Below are 20,067 nucleotides of genomic sequence, written 5' to 3'. Positions count from 1 at the left end.
CCTAATTGCATTACTCTAATCTAATAGTACTAGTAGTAGACAAAGGGTAATGAACTGAAGCAGATGATAAACTACTGTGGATTTGATTCTTAATGACTTTACTATGTAAGATCAAGGATATAACTGCAGTTTAGTGGTAAAGAGTGACATTCCATGGTTAGCAGGGAAGGTGCATAAGAGTAAAGGTGTGAATAGAATCAGTTTGTTATTTTGTTTTTGTGGCTTGTCGCCTCAGCTCACACAGCTCACGTTCCTTTTGCCTTTCTTCTCTCTCGATATTTGAAAACGACAACTTTTGAATTTTTCATAAATAAATTTGTCTGTTTGTCGTTAGGACGATTTTTCAAATGAAAACATGTCATGATTTCATTGCATTTGTGTACGTATACCTATAAAGATAGTATGGGCCTCTATACTTTGATTTCAAGCTTTAGGCCCAATAGACTGATACTAATACGTAATTTCAGGCCTATAGGCCCAATATCTCCAAAACGATACACTGATGATCTCTGCCGAACAAACAGTACTGTGCTGTGCTCTCTCGCTGCCGAGAAACGAGAGAGCCGACACTGTACTGCCACGATGCAGTATACACCAATTTGAATCAGATCATCGAGTCTAACGCATTTCAACCACCGTCTCCGTCTTTCTCAGATCCGATCCTCCGCCGGATTTTGCAATGCCGTCTTCCTCCGCCATACTCGTTCTTCTCGTTTCTCTTCTCGCAACTGCTCTCGCCTCCGATTCAGATCACAAGGTTAAGAGTCAAATCTCTAGTGCTTGAATCAGTACAGCTCGAATCAGTACTGTACATGTTTGATCTCGTGATTCGTAGGGTGTTAGTGATTGAACTTTCTTCAATTGGTTATATGATTCATGCGTTATTGCTAGTGAAATGCTATACAGACTGTAATGATCCATATAATCAGAGAAACTCATTTATACACTTTTTCTCAGTTATACTAAGTCAATGCTTTTGCTTCTTTTTTTTTTTTTTGTTTTGAAGTATCAAGCGGATGAGCAGGTTACCCTGTGGGTGAACAAAGTCGGCCCATATAACAACCCACAAGAAACATACAACTACTACAGCCTCCCGTTCTGCCGCCCCTCTCAAAACGATGTTCACAAATGGGGTGGTCTCGGTGAAGTTCTCGGCGGAAATGAGCTGATTGACAGCGAGATACCGATAAAGTTCCTGAGTATGTCTTAACTCTGATGCTTTACGATCTTTTATCTCACCTGTGCTCTAATTACAATACCTTTTTCTGTGTTTTTTTTTTCCACAGAAAATGTTGACAGAAATGTTATCTGTCACCTTGAACTCGATGAAGCTAAGGTGAATCACTTCAAAGATGCCATCGAATCTAGCTACTGGTTTGAGTTCTTTATGGGTATGTTTCACAGTTTTTTTTTGCTCATACTGCTGATGTTGCTCACAAAACAACAAAGACTTATTTTCTTTAGAAAAAAAAGATGTTGCGGTTTTCTGTTTGCTTTTGATTCTTTTTTAATCATGCAAATCTGAATGATCCCTATATCTATCCTCACTGCCTTCCCAGTATCATATACATCGTTAGAAGCTGTAATAGACCTGGAAAGGTGACTTCTTTGAATCGTTAACCTTATTTCTCACAACCCTTTTTTTTGTGGCATCTGATTTGCGTGGACTTTCATGGGCTGGTTCTAACTTCAGACGATCTGCCTTTGTGGGGTATGAACTTTTGTAATTACTTGTACTATCCAGAATTAATCAGTTCATGTTTTAGTTTCTGATAGTGTTAATACTGTCTCATTGCCATTGTAGGCTTCGTGGGTGAGCTGCCTCTTGACAAAAATAGTGAAAACGGCAAACATGTACTCTACACACATAAGAGCATTATTGTCAAATACAATAAAGACCAGGTCGGTTGTCGCTATGCCATTAAGCAATAATATGGATATCATGTGACTACAGGCCGTGATCTTATTTAATTATTTTTATAGATCATTCATGTTAATCTCACTCAAGACAACCCAACGCCACTGGAAGCAGGGAGGACAGTGGATCTGACGTATTCTGTGCAATGGATTCCAACTGATGTCACATTTGCCCGACGTTTTGATGTATATCTGGATTATCCGTTCTTTGAGCACCAGGTAACTTTTACCTTGTTATATACCCTTCTGCTCTGTCTTTGATTATGACTGGTTCACAGTTTGAAATAATATGCCATACTTAATGTCTCCTTTCCTGCTTGTTTCACAATTTATATCTACAATTCATTTCTTCAAGATATTTGTTCAAGCTTTATAATCCTTATAAGAGTTTACTTCGTTTCGCAGATCCATTGGTTCTCCATCTTTAACTCGTTCATGATGGTTATTTTTCTCACTGGTTTGGTCTCAATGATATTGATGAGGACCCTCAGAAATGATTATGCGAAGTATGCTCGTGAAGATGATGATCTCGAGAGCTTGGTGATGTTTCCTCAAACTTTTATGTGTCATAGCTGCGCAATTGTTTTTGATATTACTACTCTCGTGGCAGTTTCTCCTAAATTTATTTCTTTATTTTTGAGGCTGTATAACCATTAGTGACAATCGTATTGATGATCACAGGAACGGGATGTAAATGAAGAATCCGGTTGGAAACTTGTGCATGGGGATGTGTTCAGACCACCATGGAGTCTAGTTCTTCTCTCAGCTGTTGTTGGCACAGGTGCACAGTTGGCGCTGCTTGTTCTTCTTGTCATATTAATGGCCATCGTTGGGACGCTATATGTTGGGTATGTGTTACACTCTTCTTCTCACTTGCCACCAACTTTTCGTTGTTGTTCCCCTCTATTTTTTGTAGTTATTTTGGTATGTTTGTACATTTGGCAATAGACCTCAGCTTGTTTGCTGGATTTTGCTAACTTCGTATTCTGATTATTTTAGGAGAGGAGCCATCGTCACAACTTTCATAGTTTGCTATGCTCTGACATCCTTTGTATCTGGTTATGTGAGTGGTGGAATGTACTCAAGAAGCGGGGGTATGACTTACTCTTGGCGGATCTTTCCAGTGTTATTTTCCCCTTTTATTTTTAATGCGTAATTTGTTCAGGTAAACATTGGATCAAGTGCATGGTCCTCACGGCTTCTCTCTTCCCCTTTTTGTGCTTCGGAATCGGCTTTCTCCTAAACACAATTGCCATATTCTATGGATCCCTTGCGGCTATTCCTTTCGGGACAATGGTGGTTATGTTCGTAATATGGGGCTTCATTTCCTTCCCCTTAGCCCTCCTCGGGACAGTCGTTGGAAGAAACTGGAGTGGTGCCCCAAACAATCCATGCCGTGTAAAGACCATTCCACGCCCAATCCCTGAGAAGAAATGGTACTTAACTCCATCGGTTGTCTCTCTGATGGGAGGTTTGCTACCGTTTGGAAGCATCTTCATCGAGATGTACTTTGTCTTCACATCCTTCTGGAATTACAAGGTAAAAATAGTTGCATTGATAAGAACAGAGCTATAAGACTGCTAATTTTATTACAGATTGAACAAACCAAAGAAACTTTATTAGTGAGATATCTAGGCTAGTTATATTAGACCTATATCTGAAGTTTGAGCAACTGAATTTCTTCAAGTAGACTCAATGTGTCTTGGCTTATCATAAGTATGTTGTAAATTTGAGTGACTATTCCTGATATTTTGTTTTGGGATTGACAGGTGTACTATGTGTATGGATTCATGCTGCTAGTTTTCGTGATTCTGGTGATAGTGACGGTCTGTGTGACAATAGTGGGAACTTATTTCCTGCTGAACGCAGAGAACTATCACTGGCAATGGACTTCGTTTTTCTCTGCTGCGTCAACGGCTGTCTATGTCTACTTATACTCCATCTATTACTACTACGTAAAGACCAAGATGTCTGGATTCTTCCAGACAAGCTTCTACTTTGGATACACCATGATGTTCTGTCTTGGCCTTGGAATCCTTTGCGGTGAGATCGCTCTCCCCACTCTCTTTCAAAATCAGGGATTGGTGTTACCATTTTGACTAAAAATATCTTCCTCTGAAAAATTGCAGGAGCTGTTGGATTCTTAGGATCAAATCTGTTTGTAAGGAGGATATACAGAAACATCAAATGCGACTAGACGAATGATCGAAAAAGAGGAAAGCACATCCAGTTCAGAAGAAAGTCTCTGATGGGGGGTTATATATTATATAAACGCAGTGGAGAGGGATGAAGTTTGAGCATATATATATTGTTCGATCTGGGATTTTTGCCCTTTTATTGTCTCCCTTTTTGGTAAGTGCACTGTTCTCTTTAGATTAGAATTGAGTGGATGTAATATACTATTACTACCTTTGTTTAGTTCACTTCACGTCAGTTAGATCATTGAATGTCATTTAGGAACAATTGGATATAACCAAGTTTTTGTTTGTAATTGATAGCTTGCTACCTTTTTATTCTATCCGAGAATAAGTATACATCCAAGAAACTGTGGTGGTCGTGTAGAGATGATAATTTTATTACCAGAGTTTAAAGAGTCCATCGTGGTCATGTGGTGGGAAATGTTGGATATCGTGCATGGAGTTAAGATTAATTTTGTTTCAGTGTGACTTTATTGAATGTCAGTAAACCCCGTGTGATTTGAATACTTAACACAACGAAAGGTACATGCATAGGCTCACTTTGAAAACTTGGTGGGACCTGTCATCAAAAAGAAAAGAAGAACCCAAACAAGTCCAGGACCACATGCATAGGTTCAGTCTGAACAAGTGGACCTTCGACCAAAAAGAAAAGAACCCAAAGTCCAGAACCATCTGCAAGTCCCATATTCTTATAGTGACTTGTCTCAAGTCCAACCACATATAAGCTCTCACCAACAAAATAATGCTCTAATGTAACACAAGAACCCACTCATCGTACGCCACGTGGCAGATAATGTCTCCAAAGCTCACCTCTTTATAATCCTCTCTACCTCACGCCTTTTACGCCATTTCTACACAGCCACACACTCTAACAAACTAGCAAAAGAAGAGACGTCACTATCTTTCTTTCAAGCATGGCTTCCACCGCTTTCTCCAGCGCCATCGTGAACACCTCCTTCCTCCGCCGCCAACAGACACCACTCAGCCTCAGATCTCTCCCTGTGGCCAACACACAATCCCTCTTCGGCCTCAGATCCTCCACCGCACGCGGCGGCCGCGTCACATGCATGGCTACCTACAAGGTCAAGTTCATCACACCAGAAGGTGAGCAAGAAGTGGAGTGCGAAGACGACGTCTACGTCCTCGACGCCGCGGAGGAAGCAGGTATCGATTTGCCTTACTCATGCCGCGCAGGATCTTGCTCAAGCTGCGCAGGGAAAGTCGTCTCTGGCTTCATTGACCAGACGGACCAGAGCTTCTTAGACGATGACCAGATGAGCGAGGGGTATGTCCTTACCTGTGTCGCTTACCCAACTTCTGATGTCGTCATCGAAACCCACAAAGAAGAAGCCATTGTTTAAAAATTCTAAACCATCCTTAGGCATCATTTAATAGAATATAATAAAATGAGAAGAAGCGTGATCTACAAGTCATCTTTATCTCTCTTTGTTACATTGCTAATTTGGCTTAACCTTTTGTATAAGATCAACTGATCCTTTTTTTTTTTTGGTTGTTTTGTTTACATCCAATGTCAATTAGTGTAAAAATATCATATCCTATGAAAAAACTAAGATAATTTGCTGATGAATTTTTTATTATTTTTTTTTTGGGTCAAAAGCTGATGAATTTTTTTTAATTAGTGTAATCTAATAGTTAAGTCCAAATGGTTAGTAAGAACACAATACAATTGTTAAACAATCAAATAATCAGATGGGGTGGTGGCGCAGTTGGCTAGCGCGTAGGTCTCATAGCTACTGAGTAATCCTGAGGTCGAGAGTTCGAGCCTCTCTCACCCCATATTTTTTTTTTCTTCTCGGTCGCATTGTTGACTTTTTCCTTTTACAGTTTTTTTTTTTTGGCTCTTTCCACTTCTGTAATCTTCACGATCAAAATCCAGACTTGAGAAACCCTAATTCGATTCATTTCCCCCAAGTTCGAATCCTTCTCTCCCTCTGATCTCACCAATTGATTTCAATCTCACACCTTTCTCTGTAAATTAAGGTTCAAATGACGCAAGGCGAAGTACAATTACAGCCACCGGATTCACAAAAGCTAAGCGATTCCGCTCCCTTGCTAGGACCCTCTCCATCTTCTTCTTCCTCCTCCTCCGCGTCCACCGTCGATCACGAGATAGACGCCGAAGAAGAAGAAGATGATCTAGAGAGCGGCGGCTCCGCTTCGGCTCCTTGCTGCCGTATCTGTCTAGAGAACGATTCCGATTTGCTAGGCGACGAATTGATATCGCCGTGTATGTGCAAAGGCACTCAGCAGTTCGTGCATCGCTCGTGTCTCGATCATTGGCGGTCGGTTAAGGAAGGGTTCGCCTTTTCGCATTGTACAACGTGCAAAGCTCAGTTTCATCTCCGTGTTGAGCCTTTTGAGGATAATAACACGTGGCGGAGGAAAGCTAAGTTTAGGCTCTTTGTTGCTAGGGATGTGCTTTTGGTGTTCGTAGCTGTGCAGACTGTGAGTCTCTCTCTGCTTTGCTTCTTAGTTTTTTTTTTTTGTTAGTAACTGCATTTTCTTGAGGATGTGAGAAGGTAATGTAATAAGAGATGTTTATGATCATAAAAAAGTGAATCTTGACGATGGAACTCTGTGTTTGGTTTTGGGTTTCTTCCATGGTTCTTATTATAACTGCAGTTTCTTGAGGGTGAATGTAATAAGAGATCTTGATGATCATTTTGTCTCTTGTCATAACTGTTGTCTGGGTAACTAAGTGAATTTAGATTCGAATCTTGACCTTTTTGACAATCAGATTGTTCATTCTTCGCCCTGTGATTGGTTGGTTTTGGTTTCTTGACTTGCTATTGTTTTAAGCCTGTTCTCCATAAAGCTTGTCTGAGATTACCAAAGAGATAAATTCCTGAAACGTTTTGACATTATAGGTTATTACTATCGTTTGTCTCGTGTCATAACAACAAAGTGAATCTAGTTCGAATCTTGACCTGTTGACAATGGAACTTGATCACAATCAGATTGTTCGTTCTTCTCATTGTGATTGGTTTTTGTTTCCTCCATGGTTCTTTTTATAACTGCAGTTTCTTCTTGAGGTTGATAAAGTATGTGAGAAGAGATCTTGATGATCATTTGTCTCTTGTCATAACTGTTGTCTTGGTAACTAAGTGAATCTTAATTCGAATCTTGACCTGATGACAATCAGATTGTTCATTCTTCTCACTGTGATTGGTTTTGATTTCTTGACTTGCTATTGTTTTAAGCCTGTTTTCCATAAAGCTAGTCTAAGATTACCAAAGAGATAAATTCCTGAAACGTTTTGCATTATAGGTTATTGTTACACCTACATGTAATAAGAGATCTTGATTATCATTTGTCTCTTCTCATAACAAAGTGAATCTAGTTCGAATCTTGACAATGAGACTTGATGACAATCAGCTTCTCCCTGTGATTGATTGGTTTTGATTTTCTTGACTTGCCATTGTTGAAGCCTGTTTTCCATATAGCTTGTCTTAGATGACACCAAAGAGAAACCACTCTGAAACATTTTGACATTATAGGTTATTGCCGTGATGGCTGGATTTGCATACGTAATGGATAAAGACGGAGAGTTTCGCAACTCTTTCAACGATGATTGGGATCGTATACTGTCCAAACATCCCATCCCCTTCTACTACTGCATCGGTAATCCCAAACTTTTCATCTCCTTTGATAACTAATTACAGCTAGACACGCTTTTAAAACATTTGGTGTATCATGAATCTTTAGGTGTTGTAACCTTCTTTGTACTGATTGGCTTTCTCGGACTCATCCTGCATTGCTCTTCTCTCAACGGTAATGACCCGAGGATGGACGGGTGTCAAAACTGCTGTTACGGATGGGGGATCTTGGACTGTTTCCCTGCATCGATGGAAGCTTGTTTCGCTCTCGTTATTGTATTTGTTGTCGTCTTCGCCATTCTGGGTTTAGCGTATGGCTTTCTCGCTGCGACTATGGCTATTCAAAGGATATGGCAGAGGCATTACCATATTCTCACTAAGAGAGAGCTCACGAAGGAGTACATTGTGGAGGATCTTCATGGCTGTTACACTCCCCCGAAGCTGGATGCAGAGCATGAAGCAAGGCTGAAGATGCTGAAACTTATGTGACCGTTCTTTTTTTTTTTTTTTTTTTTGAACAACTGAATATATTAGAACTTAAAAACTGAAACAAATGAAGGTTTAGACCCAAAGGCTAGCCCATAACAAAGCAAGAAGGTGCAAGGACATCTTTGTTTTCTTTAACTGCAAATAAAAGGTTATGTTGGAGTTTCTGGCACAAGGACATCTTTGTTTTCTTTATAAGCACCTAATGAATAATAACATTGTTCTTTTTATAGATATGAGATGAAGAAACACTACTGTTTTAGTAGTGAATACTAAATATATTGAGATCCAAAGCTACAAACAGAGCTTATCAATCAACCTTGTTCATGTTTCATGAATCTTTACCTGATTTTGTTTTATCTTTCAAAAAGCTCAATAGAGAAGGGATTAGTGTTCGTTTGAGTTACTGTTTTTGTTGAAAGCAATGAGATAGCTTCAAATTTCCTTGAAAGCTCAAAAAGGAAATATCTCTAAAATAAAAAAGCAATTGCGACCACAGTGGGAGTCGAACCCACGACCTTCTGATCCGAAGTCAGACGCGCTAATCCACTGCGCTATGCGGTCGTTGAATATTTTGTTGGTTATTGTTTAATATAAATAACCCTTATTTTGGTAACCAATCATGCAATTCATACTTCACAAGCTTGAAATAAACTAAAAGAACAATTGGTATCATCCACAGCAAGATAAAATCAGCCTAGTGTCAACAAGTCACAACTTTAAAGCCTCAACTTGTGAATCTTATATACAAACAAGAATACACACAAAGACATGAAGTGAATGGAAGGGACACCATAATCACCAACAATTATGCCCAAGAACAATCTTTTAAGACCTCATAGGCCATTGATCTGTGCTCTTCGCTCAACTCTCTAGGGAAACTCACTAAGAAAGTTATTATCAAATCCCCACGTCTACCATCTTCTTTACCATTTGGCAAACCTTGACCTTTGATCGCCTTCTCGAATCCATGAAAGATCACTTCTCCTACAGATATTGACATTGACTCACCACTCAACAACGGCACAGAGAGATTACACCCCGTTAAAGCCTTTAGGAGAGGGATCTCGACCGCAATCTCTAAGTCATCTCCACGGCTTTTGAACAGAGAGTGTCTCTTCTCTTCAACAACGAATATGATGTCTTCCGGGAGGTAGCCAGGTTTCTCGTTCCCTACTCCTTCGAATGTGATCTTGGTCCCTTTCTTCCATCCTGGTTTGATGTTTACTCTTAACGTCTCTTCTTGTTTCATAATCAATCTGTTTCATAACATAACATAATGAAGCATTCCTTTGACAAAAACAAGGGACCAAACACTTAAACCATAGTGAGTGCACTTGTAAAAAAAACACTAAAATGTATCTTAGGCGGATATAAGCTTTTTGAGAAATATAAAACGAGGTTTAAGGTTATATAATTTATTTCCTACCAAAAAAGGTTATATAATTTATTTTTCACACAACCAATAAATAAATTTTGAAACGGATATTTTACAATCAAAATTTTCTACTTTCTTTAGCTTTTTTCGGGTTTAATTCGCGAACACATTAAACTAAGTATAAAAATACAGATCATAAAATTATAAATTTATTCAGTCATATAATCAATAATCAAATTTTAAAATGGATTTTTCTCTCAATAGCATTTTTGCTATTTTTTTTTGTTTTCTTCGAGTTTAATTCGCGAACAAGTTAGGTTAAACCAAACCTAGCCCTAAATTCAAATTCCCTTAAAGAAAATGAGATCAAGAAGAGAGAGACAAACCCTTCATCGGTGATGACGTCTCTAGTGATCTTGATGTTCTTGACTCCCCCATGGCAGAGTTCTTCCAACGTACACTCAAGCATTTTCTCCACAGCCGGCGGCTTCTTCGGCGGCGTGGACTGAGAGAAAACAATCGGCGTTGAGCTCCTCCTGCTTATGCTCCTCCCCATCGAACCAGCCGTATCCCTCGTGCTCTTGCTCTTCCTAAACGTTGCAGAGCCGCTGTTCTCTTTATCTCTCTTGCTACGGCTCTTCGTAATCGTAGCCGGAGGAGGAGGAGAGGTGAGTCCTTCCACGTCCCCGAACAAATCAGCTAACGTCTGATCTTTCCCTGTCGGGCTCGGTGACGACGTCATGGGGCTCGCGTTGTTCGAGACGGGGCGCGATTTGTGACCGCGGCTGGTGCTTCTTGAGAAAAAAGATCGGCGGTTGGAAGAGGAGGAGGAGTAGGAGAGGTAGGTCGGACGAGCTTGCGGCGTGTGGCTGCGGCGGCTGCTGGTGGAGTTTGATCGCAGAGAAGAAGAACGGCGTTTGAAGACGGAGCTATCGTCCATGCTTTGTAACCGTAGACCTTTTCTAGCAGCGATCAGGTCATCCTCCTCCGCGAATTTCTCCTCCAGATGGTTTGCCTGATAATGTAACAAAACGATTTAATGAAACGATGATAAGATAAAGAATGTGGCTTATGGTGTGAGAGAGAGAGGATGATAAAGAAAAAGAAGGTACGGAATCGGCGTTGGAGTCGGATTTGCGATGAGAAGAGAGAGGGTGCAATTTGGTGACGAGGGACTTGTATGCTTTGCATGCTGTCTTTGAGATTCCGAAGAAATCTGTCGCCGGTGATCTTGGAGTCGCCATTGCGAGAGAAGAAGATGAAGATGATCGGTAAAGAGAAAGAAGAGAGAGAGATTAGGACAACTTTTCGTACGCAGGGATTAGATTACCATGCAGACACGAAGAACCGAGTTGTTTGGGTTCCCGCTTTTATTAGTACATTTCTGTTTTTTTTTTTTTTTTCATATTGAAATATATCCAAGGAATGAAACTATAACTAGACATATGCCATTTGATTTAATTAAAACTTCTGGAACCATTAAAAATTTGATTTATCTTTAGACTTTAGTTGACTTTGTGTTTTGCATTGTTATATGATTCACATCATGTATCATCTGTGTATATATTGCCTATGGCTTTGATTTTGAGTCACCAACGGTGCCAGTGATCGTTCGATATAGCAAAAACTTACGGTTTCTAAAGTGATTTAAAAAGTGGTGTTGCACAAAATATAAGATAACATTTTCAGATGAAAGCTGTTAAAAAAAACTAAATTTAAGTTGAAATTTCTTAGAAGTAATAATAGAAATTCCAAACTGTGTTAAACTTGGTAGTAGTGCCTTTGTGATGGCCAAAACCGCATAAAAGTTACTCTTTTTCTTACGACCGCATGTTCTTGTGAAAAAACGAATCGCATATTCATATGCTGTCTTCTTTATAGATGGAGTATTCCAGGCAATAGACATTTTGCAGCCGTGACAGTATAAACTGTAAAGTCTTTTTCGAACATTAGCTGTTTTAAAATATTCGGTTGATCTAATTACTTTTTTTTTTCTGTGCAGAAAAGTGTTAGGACTTAGGAGTACTACGGCTTCATTTGAATAAAATGATATTGCACTCTTAAAAATTATTTTCTAAATATCTATTTATTTCATTTGAACATAATAAAGTGTTGAAGGTCTTCTTCCCTTTATCATTACAATCTTAATCTGGTTGTATCCCAAACAGTTATTTTTGTGATTACACAATCTTAGTGTTTTTTTTCTTTGATCATTATGATCATCACATATAAAGTATACAATTTCTCTCTTTCCCTTATACCGTGTCTGACAAGTCAACGTAACAAAACCCAAAACCTTTCAAACTTTCTGAAAACTTAGACTCATTAAGATTTTGTAAATCTTTAATTTGCCTCTCTACCGAGACGGTGGCGGAGGAATTCCTGTGAGAAAGGCCGAGAAAAAGGCGAGGGAGCTGCTTGGTTTGAAGGAAGGCACCGCATGTCCAGCTCCTCTGAACGTAGCAAACGTTAGACCTTCATATTCCTGAAGCCACCCACTTACCTGTTTTTCATGGTACCATGGCCTCCAAGCTGTCTTGATGGGTAATTCTAGTGCGCTTAAGCTGTACCTAGTCGCCAGTACTGGAACTCTTCCGTCTGTGTCACCACTGAGCCATCACAGAATCAAACCAACGGTTTAGTAGAATACTCTTTATATGTGGATAATAACCTACGTGTATATCGGTTACTTTTGTAACAAGCAACCAAAGTTAATACTCTAATTTCTTACTTTCACTGATCAGACTATACCTTTTCTCAAGTTTTAATTGTGTTGAAAGTCAACTATATTTTGTTATAAAAAAAATAGTTTTCAAGGTGAAATTAATCATGGGTGTATTTTGTTTCTTTGACCTTGAGATTCTAATTATAAACTCAAACTAATGATGTGACCTAACTAAAGAAATAATGGGTCATTTTAAAAAATCATGACGAATAAGACGATGACCACTAAATAACAATTATTTAATTAGTGCTCATGGAATCATTTTACCTGTAAACCCAAATTCTTAATCCCCCGGCGATGAGTTTCTCGTATATAGGCAAAACCGAGGGCTTTAAATAAGTCCAATTATGGAAGATCTCCATGCTGCAATCTCAGGATATACAATATTTAGACAAGTTCCATCATATATTATTACAAGAAATAAAACAATTTAACACATAAGAATGTGCTGAGTACTTGCAAATCTTCCAGTTCTTAAGATTAACTCCATCACTGGCATGAAGAGCCTTCTGAACATCTGCTCTATTGTAAAATGTGCTCGCGTAATCGTCTAAGCATGGGTCATATCCACCCAAGCGCCTTGGCGGCACCTAAGCATTCAAACAAAAAAAAAATTTGTTAAAAGAAAACCTTTTTTTGTAACAGAAAAGAAAACTTTTTGAAAGACATATTATAGCCTTTTAATAAACTTTAACGATCATAAAATAATTAGTAAATGTATTATATTATATATACACGTACCCTCTTGGAGCTGATGTGAGCATTTGTTTTAAATTGTGCGGAATCCAAGTAAGAGGACCGTGCAGAGTCTCCTATGCAAACCGATGTATAGAGGCTATAGATGTCGATCTCGTCGTACTGCTTCTGAACTTCTGCTACGGCTTCAGAGCACTCGTCGTCGCTCCAAGTATTGTCGCTGCTGAAATTGCAAGTCCTGGTTATGATCCTATGCGTCTCATCAGATATAACCGCGTGACTCCATGCGTAATCCACCCAACCTCTCCAATCCTCTGCATCTGATGTCTCAGGATTCCCTAGCTACACCGCAGAAAAAAAGGACGGATTAGATGGGTCTTATTGTTAGGCTGTTATAACGTATAGGACGTAACTAACCTCACCATGCAAAATTTATCGTATTATACATTTTTGGTTTTAAACACAAGCAATCTTTTTTAGGGTAGAGACACTAGTATCATTAAGAGATTTAAACGTACCAAAATACCCTTAAGGTTGATGTGAAGTGATGAACTACTGTTCTTCTTATTGTTATCGTACACGACCTCTGCTAGCTCCGGTACGTATTTTCCTACAAATATAAATACGTTCACCAAAAATATTAAAAGAAATTAGATTTAAAGATATTAGCGCGAAAATTAAGATGGTTTGTTAGTTAACCTGCGTAGCTTTCGCCTGCGATGTAGAACGTATTTCCTTTGTGTTCTGGGAACTTCTCGAACCAGTTGCAAAGAAAAGTGAATGCGTCTCTTGCTGATCGTAGAATAAAAGAAGAGAGAATGAAGCATATATTATTTGTATTATTCTTATAAGGATAGAAACTATAGGTTATATACTTATATATAGTTATTATAATATTATTGGGACCTGCCTGTAAAGTCATCGTCAAGTTTTTGATAATCGCTAGTTGTGTTTGAATACGAAAAGCCAACACCGACGGGAGATTCTAAAAACAGCATGTTTGCCTCTGCATCAGCAAAATCAACCTTTTTCATTATTTTATTCATTTTCATTTACGTATAGATAAGAAAATTATACGAAAAAAAAAACAAAAGGTATTTACCTTTATTCCATGCGTATGGATTAAAAGTAAGTCCGTTTTCTTTGGTGTCCACGAGAAAAGGACCGATTTCTTGTGTTGCCCCATATCCCACAGAAGAACAACCTGGACCTATATACACAGTATACAACTGATCAAATTCTAAATATTGTGTTCTCCCGTGAGACATCAAAAATATAAGAAATTGTAACACTAGGTAATTTAATCATAAGAGCTATGATTAAATGGCATAAAAAAATCGTAGAAAGTGAATTAAGCATGCAAATAATGCTTACAAAGAAATCTAGTTCAATAACAATTTTAATAATTTATTTTTGACGTTGGAGTGGAAGAATGGCAGAATGGCCAAACGTAAATCAATAAACGGTAAATTATGTAATTCATAAAATTATGTCGAATCGTGTTATAAGTGTACTTTTCAAAGTTCATCAATTAAGATTTGAGTATATGAGAATATATAACAGTTTTTGATACATGCATGAACAATTCAAAAGATTGGATTACCTCCATTAAGCCAGAGAACTAGAGGTTTCTCCTTGGGAAGGTCCATGGCCTCAAAGAACCAATAAAACATAGCTCTTCCGTTGGATTCGTCAACAGGGACGTAACCAGCATAATGTTTGAAACTCACATGAGGCTGCCCAGGCAAATTTGTCACGAGATCTTGCTCGTTGGCCAACAAGCTCCTTTGTTTCGGGCTATTAGACCTGTGTTGTCTAGTACATGTAACTACCGGGAGTAATATTAAAAGAGTGGTAAAACACAAAGAAATTAACATGTTCTTGGTGTGATAATCCATTTGAGAGGTGTACGTTGTGAAGAAGATCAAGGAATTGTACTAAGATGATAGAAAGATCTCAACACTTGGATGTCTATTTATAAGCTAAGATCGAGAGATTTTTTGTTTGCTTTTGAATTTATTTTTATATTAAAAGCTTAGTTAAGTGGATATGGAAGAATAGTCCTATGTGGCTATTGGTGGCTTTAATTTGTTCAGTTGGTCGAATAATTCCATCTTATAAACTAAGATTTAAAGAGACAAATTCGAGAGAATTCGTATACTTGACTTAAATAGAGTGGATGAAGCACTTTCTCTTTGATGGGTTTGAACCACGTCATGACCAAAAGTAATATAAATTTAACCAATCCATAATATATTATATATATCTAATCCCATTTTACCTAAGAAATTAAGAGGATTAATCGATCCCAGAAAAAGCATAGCTGCGCAACTACTAGTGATGAAATATATACATGAGGAAGTTGGAATGCTACCCTTAGCAAGATGAAACACTAAAGCCAGCATCAAACTTGAACACGTACGATTCAAAACTCACAACTCAAACTGAATATATAGATTTCGCAATATCAAACCTGCTTACCGAAAACTAATTTAAACTCAATCATATTTACACATAGATTAGTATTATTAAACATTCAAATTTAATGAAATTGACTTAATTAAGTTTAATTTACTAATTGCTGGCCAAAACAGATTGTTACTAAGTACTCCAATATGTAACATTTTGCATCAATTACTGAATATAATAAGTTCAAAGGAACTATTTATACGAATACAACAAAAAACCTATACATATGAATAAGATCTCAACGTAAAATCTTTATGAACCACTATATCATAGTCAAATTTTATGCACTGAACTCAACGAATAACTTCTCACAACTATTGCTAACGTCATAGACTCCTAGGTTACATACGATGCGGATATTCCAAAAAAAAGGGATGATTTATTTCATTAAAAAGGAGACATGTCACGTTGCAACATCTTTGAGCAAGAATTGACTGTTGGGAAAGGGAAATGGAGGTATATATTCCAAATTGATGGTGCCCTTTAATTTCATATTATTTTTCAAAAATGTTTTTCTATACATAAAAGGTTTTATAAATCCATAAGAACCTCATCATTAGCAACGTAGAAAACGTAGTTTTGTGGCGAACCTTATGCGCCGTTGGGATTCTTGAATTTAATTTGATGTACTTATAGTTTTAGGATATCTAATTAATAAAATGATGAAGATCTAATGCATACAGATAATAGACCAAATATTCCTTTTTTTCACCATTGAATAGTCGCACTAGAAGAATTGAACCACGAACTCTCTAAAACTTTAGCACACAACCACTATCCCACTGGGGATTTAATCACGTTGGTCAAAACTATAATGCATTTTCAATAGATCCATACACATGGCTGTTATGCATACATTTTACTCTTATGTAGTTTCAAATTGACAGCTTTTCGTTCCAGCAATAGTGTAGCTACATGACTTCTCAATTAAAAAGTAGAAGTTCATATAGAGAAAGAAACAAAAAGTGTTTTGTTGAATGGTTATGACATGGACTCCAACTTTCGTTGATGAGGAATGAGAGGGAAATCATGTCTGGATTATATACCTTACATTTCATATTTGATATACATTTTTCAATTAATTATTTTTTGTCTTTTTGTTGGGAAGGTAATGTGTATATGTATATAAAAGTGTCAATAGAAGAATATAGTGAAAGAATTGCATGCTCAAGTACTTTACTTATCTTTGTATATATATCAGCACGTACGTCAAGAAGCAGTTCATGGATTAGCTTCCGTTGTCACTAATTGTTAATAAGCTGGCTCTCTAACCTCTGTAAAAGTGGTATCTCATTGGTCATTGCTGGTTATAGGTTCATATAACGATTTTCACTTTGATATGGAATGGTTTCGATTAAAAAATGGCTGAAATCTTCTTCCTTTTTTGTCAACAATATATATACATTAATTAAAAACATCTTACTTGGATCCCTTGCATTGGTGAATGGCCACTAGCTTGGAACTTACTTATATTATACTACTACAATACGAGCTAATGATTTATCTAATCACCTTCAAATAGTTGTATTGCTATTTATTTTATTTTTTACGTAATTAACACAAGTTAAAGATTAAAAATGATAGTTTGTGTTCAACATATATGGGGACCGCTTAATTAATCTGTCAGACCAAAAAAAAACTGTCAGACCAGACTCCATGAGTCCATATTGGCCAATGTATGTCCACTTATATGATTCTCAGAACTATAATATCTGGATATATACCCACTTAACTATGAATAGTATTAAAGACCGAATACGTGTAATTGTAATAACCTTATTGGCCAATGGATTTTGGGGAACTGTTTCTAGACAATTTGTGAATAGGTCAATGATCTTTAGTGATCTAGGACAAAGACATCCCATAATGACGCACACGTTGAGATCCTATTGGTGGATTATTTGATAAAGGAAAATCAAGAAACAAATATTAGGAATTCCACAGCGGCATAGCCATGGCCTCTACAAGTTGATGGCGTATAAGAGCATCTCCATTGTAAAACTCCATTTTTTCCTTTAAAATGGAGTAAAAGTGAAAATAGAGTAAAATTATTCCAACCCTACTTCATTTTCCACTCCATAATAGAGTGATGAACAAACAAAAAAGAGATTACTCCATTTATGGAGTAAATTTTATTATGGAGTGAGATATGGAGTTGGGTTGGAGCATTTCTTACTCTATATTCACTTTTACTCCATTTTAGAGGAAAAAATGGAGTAGCGATAGAGATGCCCTAAGACTACTATATTGTCTCATCGTTAAGAAAGCTAAGAAAAGTTTTGGTTTTGTAAATCATTAGACTTCGCCTAAGTAAGATTGATTGATTCTTATGATGGTGAATTCGTGAAGAAGTTGTAAAGAGTACTGCAGACACTTTTGTTAGGTGGGAAGTTCATATCTTTGAATTTTAGAACAAGTAACTCATATGAACTTATAAATTACATTAGACATATATCTCAAATTGTTAAGAAATTTACAAAAATTTTAAAATACCATAGTTGCATGTACGTGTACCCTATGTCTTTTTAGTGGCTAGATAAGTACACCGATTAAATAGATGGGTTGATATATAGATATATAACTAGATAGATAGCCAAGAGTTTATCCGTAGATTTTTTTTATGGAAGATAAAAAAATGGTTTATCCATTGACTACGAGAACATTAGCAGATAAATGAGGTTAAATGGTAATTGATATCGTATGTAATGCGCACTAAAAGAGATAAAGAAGATGAAGTGTTTGATCGTCACTATTAAAGATAGAAGGTATAGGTTCTACCTTTTCTAATGAGTACTTGAAGGATTATAAGAGCATATGGAATCTAAACACAGTATTGCTAGTCTACTATAGAGACATGCCCTATGCGATCCACAACCATTGGACCTACAGAAACTTAGGTTTTATGCTACATTCCTTAGCCATTTCTATGACTTAAACCATTCGTCGATATATTTATTCGTATTCCATTACTCATCACATCAATACTGTTATGCTTACTAGGTGTCAATTAGAGTCGAATGCAAGAAAAAGTTCAGTGGCAATACTGATTTTTGGGATGAAAAATATTGTTCATATTTTGGAATTATTTATAGTTATAGTATTAGCTTAAACGCGGCAAATGTGTATAACCATAGTGATGTTTAATATAGTAAGTGTTTGCAGTTTACACATTATTATGAGTGATTTCAAATACTACAACCACAATCACTTATTATAACAATGTTTACGGATAATTGCAGGATATAAAATAAAACATTTTTAATTTTCGGGCTGAGTTTGAGACAAACCTAACCTACTTCACTTGAAACCCGACTAGCTTAAGATAGGTACCAGAAATTTTGTATGAGACCAAAATACATAATGACTCGTTGGACTTGAGTCTGACTGACACGACTGGATACATCTGTAACGGAAGGTTAAGAGCATCATTAGTAAGGTTTGTAGCACAAAAATTCAAAATATAATAAAATACATATTAAAATAGTGATATATATATATATATATATATATTTTTTGAAATATCCATAATTAAATAAATATTATGTATATATACATTTAAGAGACTTGAGTTGAGAAACTCCCTACTAAAGTACTCTAATACATTCTTGTGGAAGGCGATCGGCAATATTAGAAAATAAATACCCTTTTTATATGTAAAAAGTTAAAACTTTTTATTTCACTAAAAATAAATTCTAATGATTTCACTCTTGGACCGGGTTTGAAAGAAACTCGTCACGATTTAAAAGTTTTATAATGTGTGTCTCCATGCAGGTAAACAGAGATATTAATATAATACTAACATTTATTAAGAGATAACTTTGCACGATGATAAGATGAGTTGTCACTTAACAACACCATTGGATGGGACATGGTGATTAGTGAAATTCCAACTTCGTTAGAATGGTCAAAGTATTGCTAAAATCTCACTTTTTACCGGTGATTCTTATCCATCCAAATATTGGAAATGCGCATACCAAAAGTAATTTGAAGGATCTTTTGACTATTATCCACTCTTCCACAAACAAACAAGAGATATATATATAGGTCATGGAATCTTCTACTAATCACTTTTTTCATTTCAAATATAAAATCTGTGCAAATAGTTTTTCTTTTGTAACACTGTGCAGATAGTTAATACGAAAATATCTTAAAATGAAAAAAAACTATTTATTTAGAAAAATAGAAATGAGATACTTAGCTAAACTCCATGGATCATAATTTTTTTATTCGTATTAAAACGCAATAAAAAATAGATTATATTTTGGTACGATGCAAGATCATAAAGTTTAATATCTTTGCATGATCAAAAGGATTTACCTCATCTACCTCGGTTGAGTGGAAAATACACACAACACTAAGCGAAATTCCCACTACGTACGAAGAGATAGACTCTTCTCATATATTCAAGATTCAAATAATTTTACACAAAACTTCATTATTACAGTTTTTTTCTCTGAAATGTACATCACAAGTCTCTTGTGAATAAGTCTTGAAAGGTTTTTCACGTGGCAAAACACGATTGAGATACTGTAATCGTCATTATCAGATAAATTACCAAAACAAATAAAGTCTATAGTTTTG

At 36.7% G+C, this 20,067-nt stretch overlaps 5 protein-coding genes and 2 non-coding genes across 8 annotated transcripts; 4 read left to right on the top strand and 3 right to left on the bottom strand.

Annotated features, from left to right (window-relative positions):
* The first annotated feature begins 504 nt into the window (after positions 1-504).
* LOC106362435 (transmembrane 9 superfamily member 1) lies at positions 505-4,430 on the top strand. Its single transcript, XM_013802332.3, has 12 exons — positions 505-757; positions 1,007-1,199; positions 1,287-1,391; positions 1,694-1,711; positions 1,805-1,902; positions 1,984-2,136; positions 2,323-2,457; positions 2,599-2,765; positions 2,917-3,011; positions 3,083-3,456; positions 3,687-3,960; positions 4,047-4,430. Exons 1-12 carry the CDS (start codon positions 680-682, stop codon positions 4,112-4,114), a joined length of 1,758 nt encoding a protein of 585 aa, XP_013657786.2. The 5' UTR covers positions 505-679; the 3' UTR covers positions 4,115-4,430.
* A 507-nt stretch (positions 4,431-4,937) lies between these two features.
* LOC106362437 (ferredoxin-1, chloroplastic) lies at positions 4,938-5,621 on the top strand. The gene has a single exon (XM_013802334.3). It carries the CDS (start codon positions 5,030-5,032, stop codon positions 5,474-5,476), a length of 447 nt encoding a protein of 148 aa, XP_013657788.2. The 5' UTR covers positions 4,938-5,029; the 3' UTR covers positions 5,477-5,621.
* A 206-nt stretch (positions 5,622-5,827) lies between these two features.
* On the top strand, positions 5,828-5,912 carry TRNAM-CAU. The gene is given in 2 exon segments: positions 5,828-5,865; positions 5,877-5,912. It is a non-coding gene; the product is annotated as a tRNA-Met (tRNA).
* Positions 5,913-5,921: 9 nt separating this feature from the next.
* LOC106362436 lies at positions 5,922-8,558 on the top strand. 2 transcript variants are annotated; one of them, XM_048738257.1, is made up of 4 exons: positions 5,922-6,581; positions 7,634-7,757; positions 7,842-8,224; positions 8,349-8,497. In XM_048738257.1, exons 1-3 carry the CDS (start codon positions 6,123-6,125, stop codon positions 8,219-8,221), a joined length of 963 nt encoding a protein of 320 aa, XP_048594214.1. In that variant the 5' UTR covers positions 5,922-6,122; the 3' UTR covers positions 8,222-8,224; positions 8,349-8,497. The 2 variants fall into 2 exon arrangements, with proteins under 2 accessions (XP_048594214.1, XP_013657787.2); XM_013802333.3 differs by having other exon boundaries at positions 5,924-6,581; positions 7,842-8,230; positions 8,355-8,558.
* Positions 8,559-8,708: 150 nt separating this feature from the next.
* Positions 8,709-8,782, bottom strand: TRNAR-UCG. Its single transcript has one exon. It is a non-coding gene; the product is annotated as a tRNA-Arg (tRNA).
* On the bottom strand, positions 8,731-11,549 carry LOC106360338. The gene is made up of 3 exons (XM_013799921.3): positions 10,709-11,549; positions 9,983-10,611; positions 8,731-9,477 (listed from the first exon to the last, which is right to left on the bottom strand). The coding sequence occupies exons 1-3, from the start codon at positions 10,838-10,840 to the stop codon at positions 9,027-9,029; spliced, it is 1,212 nt and encodes a 403-aa protein (XP_013655375.2). The 5' UTR covers positions 10,841-11,549; the 3' UTR covers positions 8,731-9,026.
* A 157-nt stretch (positions 11,550-11,706) lies between these two features.
* Positions 11,707-15,071, bottom strand: LOC106360218 (serine carboxypeptidase-like 31). The gene is made up of 9 exons (XM_013799803.3): positions 14,621-15,071; positions 14,120-14,227; positions 13,928-14,023; positions 13,717-13,809; positions 13,536-13,627; positions 13,063-13,359; positions 12,778-12,911; positions 12,589-12,684; positions 11,707-12,205 (listed from the first exon to the last, which is right to left on the bottom strand). The coding sequence occupies exons 1-9, from the start codon at positions 14,913-14,915 to the stop codon at positions 11,953-11,955; spliced, it is 1,464 nt and encodes a 487-aa protein (XP_013655257.1). The 5' UTR covers positions 14,916-15,071; the 3' UTR covers positions 11,707-11,952.
* Between the last annotated feature and the right edge of the window lie 4,996 nt (positions 15,072-20,067).

Source organism: Brassica napus, chromosome A8 (assembly GCF_020379485.1).
Source record: "Brassica napus cultivar Da-Ae chromosome A8, Da-Ae, whole genome shotgun sequence".
Classification (NCBI taxonomy): Eukaryota; Viridiplantae; Streptophyta; class Magnoliopsida; order Brassicales; family Brassicaceae; genus Brassica; species Brassica napus.
The sequence above is the reverse complement of the archived record's forward strand: the minus strand, read 5'-3'. Positions and strand labels throughout refer to the sequence as shown.